At 43.4% G+C, this 13,428-nt stretch overlaps 1 protein-coding gene across 1 annotated transcript in view; it reads right to left on the bottom strand.

Moving 5' to 3' along the window:
• Positions 1 to 1,370: 1,370 nt before the first annotated feature.
• SAXO1 (stabilizer of axonemal microtubules 1) overlaps positions 1,371 to 13,428 on the bottom strand; it is a 104,118-nt gene continuing 92,060 nt past the window's right edge. The window contains exon 4 of the mRNA XM_043891102.1: positions 1,371 to 2,475. Within this exon, the coding sequence (XP_043747037.1) occupies positions 1,475 to 2,475 (1,001 nt within the window). The 3' untranslated portion in view covers positions 1,371 to 1,474. The remainder of the gene's footprint in view (positions 2,476 to 13,428) is intronic.

The following is a 13,428-nucleotide window of genomic DNA, read 5'->3' as shown; positions in this document are numbered from 1 at the left end:
GATGCAAACTAACCTCACGGTAAGAAGACAATGAGTGGGGACCTGAAAGTCTGGGCCAGGGAGGTGAGAGCCATGGAAAGATAGACTTGAATAAGAGATACAGGCGTCTTGCCCATGAACCAGGCACTGAACTGAAATTTCCTCTCCCCTCCATGCTCTTCCCCAGTTCTCTGATACCATGGAGTATATTTTAAGGTTCTACAGACTCAAAAGAGAGGCAGATAACCCAAGTGTCAATCTGCATCCCCCTGGATGAGGCTCACACAGACCTTGAACTCATCTGATCCTGGCCTGGGCCCTCTTGAACAAAGTCCCTCCTTGATTCTTCCTAAAAAAAAAAAAAAAAACTCCAAATTACTTAACCTTAGGATCAAACCTTAGGCCCCAAAGAGGAACCTCCAACCCTTTCTCCATTATCACTATATCACACTTTATGAGAGGCCTGGTCATAGCTGTCATTTTAGGACAAGCGGATCCAGGCTTCCCAGGAATCAGCCCAATGTGCGGCCATTTTTTCCAGGTTCTGAGCATTTAGAAGCGCTCACAGCTTAAGAGCCAGCTGCCAACTGCCTGGTTGCCGAGGGCTCCCTTTCTCCCCCCTCCGCCCCTCCTCTCCCTGGACTCAGAGCCTGCACTGGTTTGGGAATGAGAGAGGTCTGGCCGTCCATGCTTTCCTAGGACTGCCATAGAACTTTGTCCTTTCCCTCCATCTGCCTCTGTTTTGAGTCGGTAGAACCCTAAAATACACTCCATGGTATCAGAGAACTGGGGAAGAGCATGGAGGGGAGAGGAAATTTCAGTTCAGTGCCTGGTTCATGGGCAAGACTCATGACTAGACTCATACCCCATCAGACAACACTGTTGTTACTGGTATGTTGTGATGTGAAGAGGTAGAAAGATGCCCTGTGAAGCAGCCCTGTGTAGAGAGGCCCCAAAACAAGACTCCAGATCAGGCCTGAGGCACCCCTACCAGGATGAGGAAGCAACAAGAGAGTTAGGCTGAAATATCCCCAGAGGTCGCAAGAAATATGGCCTGCTCTCTGCATAGACAGCACATGGGGTGAACAAACAGACCTGCAGATTCAATCCCCCCAAAATGAAGTTTATTCTTTGGCACTTCATTCTTGGCAAGGGATGATCATGATGTCAATTTATACAATAATTAAACTAGTAAAATACATCTGGATGGGAAGGAAACCTCAGAGACCAGCTTTGATTCCATGAGCACAAGATAAAGGGCCCAAGAGGGGGAGACAGAAGAGGGAGGGTTAGGGGACTAATTAGCCAGTGATTAAATGTCATTTTCCTTGAGTCAAGTGATTCTCATTTTATTCAAGTGTCCAGGAAACGACGATGAAATTTTTTTTTCATTTTTGGGGAATTCCTTTTTTTTTTTTCTTTTTTGGTCCAATGAATAGCTCAACCATATGATTTTATAAGTATTGTGCAATTTCTAAATTACAACCTTTAAAAATCAGGCTGACACTGTCAACTCCTGCTGGTTGGGATTTTCTGAATCACCTACAGAAAAACGGCTGTTCCGCCGAGAGCCTGTCTGAGAAATGGGCCTGTATATCCTGTGCCCCAAAGCATCTATTTCCTCAAAGATGTAGCCAGGAGGCTCAGGGTACGAAGCCAGGCATCTGCTCATTTCCTTAGGAGTAAAGCTGATGGTATATGTGGTCTGGCCCTCCACAGGGATATTTCCTTGGGGCCCAGACCAGAGGGGCTTGCAGCTTTTGGTCATCATGGGCAGGTGGGGCACATAGTGGGCTCGTGTGGTGGTCAGGCAGTCCAAGGGCTCAGAGGGAAGGTTCAGCTGGGGGATGGGCTTGACCGGCTCTGTCCGCATGCTGGCCCACTGCTTGTAGTCCTCTTTGGTCGTGGTGGAGCCTTCAAAGCGACCACCCTTCTTGACGGAGGGCGCGGGTCGGCAGGACTCAGCCGGGGCGCCCTTAGGGAACGTGTAGTGGGCCTGAACTGTTGTCAAAAGGTCCATCTTCTCTTCAGGAGGGACATACATGGCAGGAGGTTTGGAGAACACCTGGGGCGTTGGCCAGGCTTGGTACTTATCTCGAAACTCAGTGGTGTTGGAGAAGGGCAAGAGCCCACAAGGCCTGGCAGGAGGTTTCAAGCTCTTGGCTGGCTCCCCCATCAGACCGCGGTATGACTCCTTGTGGGTGGTGAGGCTTTCAAAGGGGATTTCACAGGGCCTGAACTTCTCTGACTCATGCACAAAGCGCTTCTCCAAGGGGTGGGCCACGTAGCTCATCTTGTAGTTCGTCAGATCCTCCAGGGGGATGTTACAGAGCTTGGGCACAGCTGGAGGCTTACAGCTCCTGGTGTTCACCAGGCCCTTCATGGAATAGTCGTCCTGCTGTGTAGTGCGACTATCAAACTTGGTCGATGCCGGCCGGTAGTGGTGAGGAGGACGAAGCAACTCTCGTCTTGGTTGGTTCCAGGGTAAATAGTCAGCTGAAAATAAAGCAGAAGTGGTGATTATTCATAAATCCAATCACTCGACCTGCATGTATTCCCAGAAGCCCCAAAGCCACAGGCCAGACTTCAGGGAGATGTTACAGGAGACAGAGGAAAACCAGACTAGATCCCTGCCACCACCTCAACCAAGGGCCTGATGTTTCAACTTTGTGGTATTTGCAGGTCATTGTGCAGCAGAAGGCTTCCCAGGTGGTGCTAGTGGTAAAGAACCCGCCTGCCAATGCAGGAGATGTAAGAGATGCAGGTTCAATCCCTGGGTCAGGAAGATCTCCTGGAGGAGGGCATGGCAGCCCACTCCAGTTTTCTTGCCTGGAGAATCCCCACGGACAGAGGAGCCTGGTGGGCTACAGTCCAATAGATCACAAAGAGTCAGATACAACTGAAGTGACAGCACACACACACATGCAGAAGAGACTAATTTATAGGAGTCTCATCACACCCACAATGCTGCATGTGGGGATTTTAGAGGGTCCATGGCCATGAGTGGACCCACGGAATGGATTCCAACAGAGGAGTCCAACTGCTGCTGCTGCTAAGTCACTTCAGTTGTGTCTGACTCTGTGCAACCCCATGGGCTGTAGCCTACCAGGCTCCTCCGTCCACGGGATTTTCCAGGCAAGAGTACTGGAGTGGGGTGCCATTGCCTTCTCCAGTCCAACTACTGCTTTTCCCTTATCCAAGAACAGCTCCATTCCTCTAAGGGAAGGTGTCCTCTGTGAATCATCAAAGAGTGACTGGGAAGGTATATGCAGAGCAGTGAGACCAAGGATTCATAACCCAGCCCTACTGGGCCACCAGCCAGACCTACCAGGCCTCCCTTGGTCATCCATGGGGTAATCGCCATTATGTTCCTATCATCACACATACAATCCACATACATCAAATATGGCACTCCAGGGGAATAAGGGGGACTATGTTGGCTAACCACTCTGAATCAACAGGGAATTCTCTTGCCTACAACTTTACAAAAAGAACAAAAGCAGTCTTTGAGGTATATAGCCAATACCAGTGGAGTCCACAGGCACACATTTTAAACAGCTTTCTTGAGGTATAATTTGTATAAATATAAAATGCATCATCTTACACACATAATTTAATAACTTTTACAGAGTTGTGCAACAATCTATAATCAAAATCTAGTTACTCTGAATCACCTTGCTGTACCACATAAATTAACAAAACATTGTAAATCAACTATACTTCAATAAAAAAAAATTTTTTTAATCTAGTTATAAAACATTTCCATCACCACCCTAAAAATTTAATCAAGCCAATTTGCAATCTTCATTCTCATCCCTGGGCAATAATTAATCATTTCTTGGTCACTATAAATGTGCCTTTTCTGGACATTTTCTATAAATGGAATTGCACAATATATAGTGTTTTGTATTGGCTTCATCCACTAAGCATAATGTAAAGGAGGCTCATCCCTCTCACAGCATGTATCAGTCCACTCCCTTTTATTGTTGAATAGTACTAGGGTAAATTTTGTTTATCCATTCATCATTTGATGGGCGTTTGGATGGTTTTCATCATTTGGCTATTATGAAAATTTCTGCTAGGAACATTTATAGACAAGTGTTTGTGAGGATATATCTTTTCATCTTTCTTAGGTAGATACCAAGAAGCAAAATTGATAAGTTATATGTTTAATTTATGTTTAACTTTTCAACATACCGCAAACTTTTCCAAAGTGGGTGTGCCACTTCATGTTCCTACCAGCAATGTATGAAAGTTCTCATTTCTCCACATCTTCAACACTTGTTATTACAATTTGTTTTTTAATTATAGGCATTCTATAGTGGGTGTTTAATGGTATCTCATTGTATTTTTTTTCATTTATTTTTATTAGTTGGAGGCTAATTACTTTACAATATTGTAGTGGTTTTTGTCATACATTGACATGAATCAGCCATGGATTTACATGTATTCCCCATCCCGATCCCCCCCTCCCACCTCCCTCTCTATATTTTAATTTACATTTCCCTAATGATGAAAGTGAAAGAGGAGAGTGGAAAAGTTGGCTTAAAGCTCAACATTCAGAAAACTAAGATCATGCCATCTGGTCCCATCACTTTATGGCAAATAGATGGGGAAACAGTAGAAACAGTGTCAAACTTTTTTTGGGGGGGGGTTCCAAAATCACTGCAGATGGTGACTGCAGCCATGAAATTAAAAGATGCTTACTCCTTGGAAGGAAAGTTATGACCAACCTAGAGAGCATATTAAAAAGCAGAGACATTACTTTGCCAACAAACGTCCATCTAGTCAAGGCTATGGTTTTTCCAGTGGTCACGTATAGATGTGAGAGTTGGACTGTGAAGAAAGCTGAGCGCCAAAAAATGGATGCTTTTGAACTGTGGTGTTGGAGAAGACTCTTGAGAGTCCCTTGGACTGCAAGGAGATCCAACCAGTCCATCCTAAAGGAGATCAGTCCTGGGTATTCATTGGAAGGACTGATGCTGAAGCTGAAACTTCAATACTTTGGCCACCTCATGTGAAGAGTTGACTCATTAGAAAAGACCCTGATGCTGGGAGGGACTGGGGGCAGGAGGAGAAGGGGATGACAGAGGATGAGATGGCTGGATGGCATCACCGACTCAATGGGCAGGAGTTTGAGTAAACTCTGGGAGTTGGTGATGGACAGGGGGGCCTGGCGTGCTGCGATTCATGGGGTTGCAAAGAGTCAGACACGACTGAGAGACTGAACTGAACTGAACTGCACCTTAAACTGCATTGAATCTTCAATCTACAAACATGGATTCTCACTACCTATTTTGATATTATTTCTCATTCTACAAGGCTACCATCACCCTGATAACCAGATAACCAAAATCAGACAAAGTTATTACCAAAAAAGGAAATTACAGGCCAATATCACTGATAAACATAGATGCTAAAATCCTCAACAAAATACTAGCAGACTCCAACAACACATTAAAAGGATCATACACCATTGTCAAGTGAGGTTTATCCCAGGGATGCAATGCATATACTGATTCTTCAGGATATGAAAACCAATCAATGTGACGCACCACATTAACAAACTAAAGGATAAAAACCATATGATAATCTCAATCTATGTAGAACACAATTTCAACAAAATTAAACCAATTTATGATTTAAAAAAACTTTCCAGAAAGTAGGCATGGGGGAACCTATCTCAACATAATAAAGGCCAGATACAACAAACCCACAGCAAACATTATTTTCAATTTTTAAAAAACTGAAAGCATTTCTTTAACATCAGGAACAAGATGAGGGTGCCCACTCTCACCACTATTATTCAACATAGTTTTGGAAATTCTATCCACAGCAATCAAAGAAAAAGAAATAAAGGGAATCCAAATTGGAAAAGAAGAGGTAAAACTCTCACTGTTTGCAGATGACATGATACTATACATAGAAAATCCTAAAGATGCCACCAGAAAACTACTAGATCTATCTCAATAAAGAATTTGTTAAAGTCACAAAACAAAAAATTAATACACAGAAATCTCTTGCATACTTATACACTAACAACAAAAAAATCAGAAAGAGAAGTTAAGGAAACAATCCCATTTACCATTGCAACAAAAAGAGTAAAATACCTAGGAATAAACCTACCTAAGACAAAAGAGCTGTACATAGAAAACTATAAGACGCTGATGAGAGAAATCAAAGATGACACAAATGGATGGAGAGAAATACCACGTTCTTAGACTGGAAAAATCAATATTATGAAAATTATTATACTACCCAAAGCAATTTACAGATTCAATGCAATCCCTAGCAAAATTACCAGTGGTATTTTTCACAGAGCTGGAACAAAAAATTTTATAATTTGTATGGAAACACAAAAGACCCCAAACAGCCAAAGCAATCTTGAGAAAGAAAAATGGAGCTGGAGGAATCAGGCTCCCTGACTTCAGACTGTGGTTATTGCTTGGTTTCTAAGTCATATCCAAATCTTTGTGACCCCGTGGACTGTAGCCCACCAGGCTTTTCTGTCCACGGGATTTTCCAGGCAAGAATACTGGAGTGGGTTGCCATGCCCTCCTCCAGGGGATCTTCCCAACCCAGGGATCAAACTCAAGTCTCTTATGTCTCCTGCATTGGCAGGAGGGTTCCTTACCAATAGAGCCACCTAGGAAGCCTTCAGACTATACTGCAAAGCTACAGTAATCACTATAGTATTGTACTGGCAGTTTTTTCTTTTTAATTTATCTTACTTTTAGGCCTAGATTCCTAAGAGCTACCCTCTATCACAGCATAGTTTAGTAATCAGCCTCTGATTAACCAGAAGTTATACATAAGCACCCTCCTCCTAGTGGCTCAGATGGTAAAGAATCCACCTGCAACGTGGGAGACCTGAGTTCAATCCCTGGGTTGGAAAGATCCCCTGGCGGAAGGCACGGCAACCCACTCTGGTATTCTTGCCCAGAGAATTCCCATGGACCGAGGAGCCTGGTGGGCTACAGTCCATGAGATCACAGACTTGGACACTAATGAGCGACTAAGCACACATACTTAGGCACCTTAAGCCACTAAGGTTTTCACCATTTGCCAATGAATCTGTGTGTGAGTTGGAGAATACAGTCAAAGATCGTACAGCTTACAACTTTCCCCCAGCTTTTATTTTCTACCAGGCTGTCTCATATCTCCTCTGCATATGCACCAGGCATCATGTTCAGCCAGGAAAGATGAGTAAATAACTAGACCCTTTCTCTGATCTCTTGAGCCTGCACACTGCCTTGCCCATATGCACAGTCTTTAAGACCATCAGGAATATATATGAGCTTATCAAGGCCCACCTCTGAGTCTGTCTCATTCTCTGAGTCTCTTTGGTCAATTTCTCACTGATCTGCTGGTCTGCTGCTTGTTTCAAGGAGTACTGCAACCTCAAACTAACCGCAGAAACTGTCTTCCCTAATTTTTTTGCCATTAATGTCACTATTGTTTTTACTGAATTGCCTGAGTGTGCACTTTTCTCCAATCAGCCCTCACTGGCAGCAAAGTTTCTGGTTTTCGCAGCCTAGCCTGCCCAAGCAGAACTACCACACAGATGGAACTTGAGGGAGGGGTGATGGAAGCAGCCCCAGGATAAAACACCACACACTCCCACTGTTCATAACATGATTTAGTAGTTTTTCCTGAATAAATGGTTCTCAATTTGTTGTACCCCTTTGGTTGAGTTCCAGAGTCCTAAAATGGTTGGTTTTTACTATTTTGTCCAGTTTTATTGTTGCTTTTTTGGGGAGAGAATTTGTCAAGTTCCTCACTCTGCCACGCTGTAAGTCCTGACATCCCCACCCCCAGGCACACTCTTAAGCTTAGTTCAAGCTAATAATACTACCAACTATTTATTTTAAATTGGCTTCATTTTAATTGAAAATCTAATCTTTCTCCAAGAGCTATTAATGGCTCTATCAGCATCTTGAAAGCATTAGGGGGCCTTAGAGGGAACCATCTTGCTGAATATAAACCACATGTTTCCCCCTCAGACTTCAAGCCTCACTGAAATGGGGGCATCTACCTGTAGATGCCTACACACTGCCTCAAGGTACATGGGGGTGGGTAGGACAGGGTTTTCTGGCCCTCTCCTGTGATGGATGGAGTGTTAAGAAAACAGGTTCCTAAACTGAGAGTTGCCTCATGTGATTTCTGATACCCAACAATACAGTGGAAACCACATTATTATCCAACCTCCTAACTTCCTCCACCCAGCGTATATTACAAAAAAACCTCAGAATTCCACATGACAAACTATTCACATGCCTGAAAAGCCATCAGTAAAAGCCCTTCAGGGCCAGGGTGTCATGTGCGTAATTGGCAAGAACCTCTTTAAAAGAGATTCCATTCAATAATGTGTCTAAAAAAAAAAAAAAAAAGCTAAACCTAAAGCTGAGCATCAAGTAATTACACTCTCAATCTTTCCAATTGCACAGTGTTTTGAAAATGTCAAAATTACAACCAAATGCTGCTGGAGCAAATTTTACTAGTGGTTTTCTGGAGGCCAGTAAAGGCACTGGCCATAAGAGTAGTAAGAGAAAAGTTTGCATATTTTTCCTATGCAACAATAGCAAGCAGAGCATATAGACATAATATAGATGCACCCGTTGAAATACATCTATTTAATGACCTTGATCTTTGGTTTCTACCCCACCTTCCCTTTGGAAGGAGAATCAATGTATAGACACAAAACCATAAACACTGCTACAGAAGACTTATTAAAGACTTATTAAGTATTAAAGCAATACTATTTCCATAAGAGAAACAAGTCATCACATGAGCAATAAGCCAACTGATAAGGCAAGGATGTGGCCCCTCAAATATGCATGAGGTTGTGCAGGATGCAAAGAGCAAATGTCCTGGGCCTTCCCCAGGCTTCATTCTTGCCCTTGGCCTGCACCCACCGAGTAACAGACCTGGTGGGGATATGTGCAACTCTAATGCCAAACTATGGCACCGGGAGCCCTCGTAAATAGAGATCTAGAACTACTCGTTCATTTATTACCTCACTAAACACATCTTCACTGCAGCATCCCCTGTGCTACAAGTGGAAAATAAATGTTTGGCATTTAAGGCCAAGTTTTGGAAGCCACTATACCCTAGAGGAGTAATGGAAAAAATTAACCACTGAGATTATATGATATGGTAAGTATTATTCAAAACTAGGTTACACATATGTTACAACTGACACCGAATGACAGATGTTTTCTTTGACTACAAACCGAATTGATTTTAAACCTGAATTTCAGAGGAGAACTATGAAACCTACCCTCAGGTACATATGTAGCCAGAATAAAACCAACAGGTCTAAGCATGCCTGGTTCAGAACAGTCCTGTTAAGTCTGTGTAAGTACACTTTTGGTAGGAATGTAAATTGGGGCAGCCACTATGAAGAACAGTATGGAGGTTCCTTAAAAAACTAAAAACAGGGCTTCCCTGGTGGCTCAGTGGTAAAGAATCTACGGGCCAATGCAAGAGACATGGGTTCGATCCCAGATCTGGGAAGATCCCACATGCCTCTGAGCAATTAAGACTGTGTGCCAAAATTACTGAGCCTGTGCTCTGGAGCCTGAGAGCCACAACTACTGAAGCCCAGGGGCCCTACAGCCCATGCTCCACAACAAGAGAAGCCACTGCAATTAGAAGCCCACACACTCAACTGGAGAGCAGCCCCTACTTGCTACAACTAGAGAAAAGCCTGCATAGCAATTAAGACCCAGAACAGTCATAAATAAATAAATAAAATTATTTTTTTAAAAAGAATGAGAACAAATCTTTAAAAAAAAAAAAAAACTAAACTAAAAACAGAGCTACATTTGATCCAGCAATCCCACTACTGGGCATATATCTGGGGGAAAAAACCAATTTGAAAAGATACACGCACCCTCAGTGTTCACTGAAACACTATTTACAATAACCAGGTCATGGAAACAACCTAAATGTCCATCAACAGAGAAGTGGATAAAGAAGATGTGGTACAGATATACAGTGGAATATTACTCAGCCATAAAAAAGAACAAAATAACGCCAATTGCAGCAACATGGATGGACCTAGAGATGATCATACTAAGTGAAGAAAGTCAGACAAAGACCATATGATATCGTTTATATGTGGAATCTAAAGAAAAGCATACAAATAAACTTATCTATAAAATAGAAATAGAATTACAGATGTAGAAAATAAACTTTGTTACCAGGGGGACAGAGGGAAGGAGTAAACTGGAATATTGGGATTGACATATATACACTATTATATATAAAACAGATAACAAAGAAGGACCTACTTTATAGCACAGGGAACTCTTACTCAATACTCGGTGATGGCTTATATGGGAAAAGAATCTAAAAAAGAGTGGAGTCGATATATAACTGATTCACTTTGCTCTATAGCAGAAACTAATACAACAGTGTAATCAACCATACTTCAATTTTTAAAAAATTTTAAGTCTGTATCAGCAGACAAATTTCTGGTGCCTATTAACTGCTTTTTAAAAAAAAAAAGAAAGAAAGAAAATAGGGTTTTCTCAATATTAACTTTCTCGGTAAGGCAAAGTCAGCCATGACTCAGTTTTAACAGCAGAATACTATTCTCTGGTTTGCAGAGGGCAATTTGAGATGTAAATGTTTGGAGAAGGGGAAGAATACTGCAGAGATTAAAGCTTAAGTATTAGATTTTTTTTTTCTGTGTGTTGATTTTGGGGGGGATTATTTTGTGGGGAGTGGAGGGAGATGTCCTTTTAAATAATACCACTGGAAAACTCCATCCTTGCCAACCGCTAAGGAAAGCAGGGAGTATTTCTCAGCCCTAGGTCTCTCCTTGCACCCAGGGCAAGGTGGAGAGGGGAAGCTGAGCTGAGCAGACAGCTGCTCTGAGGAGCCTCTAAGTCTGTTAAGACTTGTAAACCCAGGAAGCCCACAAGGAGGATGTAGAGTGGAGAGGATGCAGTCGGATGAGCCCTACCAGAAGCCCTGCCTCCTCACCGTCAAAGGGAAGTGCTCATTTGGGCTCTGTTCTTTTCTGCGTGCTCAGTGTCCATTTTTTGCCCTCCTATAAACACTGGATGAAAAGGGAAACAGAGGAGCCCTGCAGAGGCCAAGTGCCACCCCATAACGTGCCTCGTTGGGCTGACTCCTTAGTACAACATCTGCTATGGTGCCTACCTTGTTGAGGGTAGCAGACAAAGAAAAAGGCAGACCCTTGCTCTCTTGTAGCCTGCGATCTAGCCAAAGAGACAAATGTTAAACTAAATTACAAAATGAATTACGAAACAAGGTGGGACAAGTCAGCCTTCAAGCACCTTAAGGGATGTGTCTGGTCTGGCACAGGGGAAGGTGTGATGCTTCTGCCCTTTGCAGAAGGATGAGCACTGGAGAGGGGACAGGAGGATGGCTCTCTAAAGAGGGAAGGACAGTGCAACCTGCCCTGAGAGAGAAAAGTGGAGCAAAGCAACTGAAAGAAGCTCCTGTGGTCAGAGCAGAGGGGCCCAGGGAGGAGGAGCCCAAATCTTCAAGGCAGCAGAGCGGGCAAAGGTGGGGGAGTTTATCCTAAGAACTGGAGTGATTATTTGAGGAGTTTTAGGTAAAGACGAGGTCAGGTGAGATTTCTGTTTTCAGAAGATCTCTCTGCTTGCTTTCTGTGGCCAACAGAGATGAGCTGATAAGGTTGGAGAGATGTGCAGCTGGGCATCCAGTGGTAGACATGGAGAAGGCAGGGTTTGGTTGTTACCAGGAGGATGCGACAGAAGGACAGAAGAAAGAGGGAGTTAAGAGAGGGGCTGCAGTGATACAACGTGGAATAAGCTGCATGGGAACAGACACAGGAGAGGCTGATGATGATGAGAAGGAAGGTTGAGGCATCAGTGGGCTGGAGGTCCCAGTGAGGCCAAGGACTGTCACGGTGGGAGTAAATACAAGAGCCAAAAGGACCAGATGGTGGAGGGCACGAAGGTGGAGCTGTTTGGGGATTTGACAATGTCCAGAATGTGGCTTGGCAGAAGGTGGCTATAGAAGAGTAAAAGATAATAGGTGACACTAAAGAAAGTAAAAGGACAAAAAAAAAGCAAAAGCAGAGATACTCAGCCACATTTAGAATCTTCCAGAATGATAGATTAAGAGCTCCTGGAAGGGCTTCAGGAACATTGCTACATCCCCTCAAGCCTCTCCACCTCCCCATGGCCAAGTGTTAAGCTTGACTAAATAAGAGCCACTACTGGGGACTTCCCTGGTGGTCCAATGGTTAAGACTCCATGCTTCCAATGCAGGGCTGCGGGTTAGATCACTGGTTAGGGAACTAAGAGGCTTCCATGATAGCTCAATTGGTAAAGAATCCACCTGCAATGCAGGAGACCCCAGTATGATTCCTGGGTTGGGAAGATTCACTGGAGAAGGGATAGGCTACCCACTCCGGTATTCTTAGGCTTGCCTTGTGGATCAGCTAGTAGAGAATTTGCCTGCAATGCAGGAGACCAGGGTTCAATCCCTGGGTTGGGAAGATCCCCTGGAGAAGGGAAAGGCTACCCACTCCAGTATTCTGGCCTGGAGAATTCCATAGACTGTATAGTCCATGGGGTTGCAGAGTTGGATGCGACTGAGCAACTTTCACTTTCACAGGGAACTAAGATCCCATGTGCTGCATGATGCAGCCAGATTTTTAAAATAATAATAATTTTAAAAAGCCACCATCACCACAGGCATGCAGATATCCAGACATGTGACAGGGACAGTTCTGCACATTTTCTTAGGACAACCATGTACATCACAAGCAGCGCAGTTACTGATCACAAACCTGGCCTCCATCCCCATGGCGTCAGTCCTGTGGTTCATGCTCCATAGAGTAGAGTGACTGCTACCTGCCACACACACCACTCGATATCCTGTCTCTCCTACCAGACTACAAACTCAAGGGCAGGTCATTATGCTTCCTTCACGGGTCCTAATACCATGCCTGGAATGCAGAAAATGCCCAATAAAGAAGGAACCCATCTCAATACAATGAAGTTCAAAACTAGCAAAACTAATTTACGAAGTCAAGAGTCAGCACAGTGGTTCTCTCCTGGGTGGGGACGGTAACTAGAAGGGAGTATCAATGCTATATGTTTCAATCTGCATCCTCTTTCCATGCCTATTCACTCACAATTCATTGGTCTAATCTGCCTTTGTACTGTCAGCTATCTGGCAACTCACCAAGGGATTCTCACTTTCCTCTAGAACTTTCCTAAAACTTTTGCAGTCCAATGGGAATTAAAGATGAACAGGTCCTCGCTGGTTATCTATTTTACCTATAGCAAATACAGCACAAGGAACTCTACTCAATATTTTATAATAACCTAAACAGAAAAAAAAATTGAAAAAGATAGATATATGTATACATATAACTGAATCACTTTTCCATACACCTAAAGCTAACACAGCATTGTTAATCAACTGCACTCCAATATA

Source organism: Cervus elaphus, chromosome 29, assembly GCF_910594005.1.
Source record: "Cervus elaphus chromosome 29, mCerEla1.1, whole genome shotgun sequence".
NCBI classification, from domain to species: domain Eukaryota; kingdom Metazoa; phylum Chordata; class Mammalia; order Artiodactyla; family Cervidae; genus Cervus; species Cervus elaphus.
Note: the sequence above shows the minus strand (reverse complement) of the source record. Positions and strands in the feature narration are given on the sequence as shown.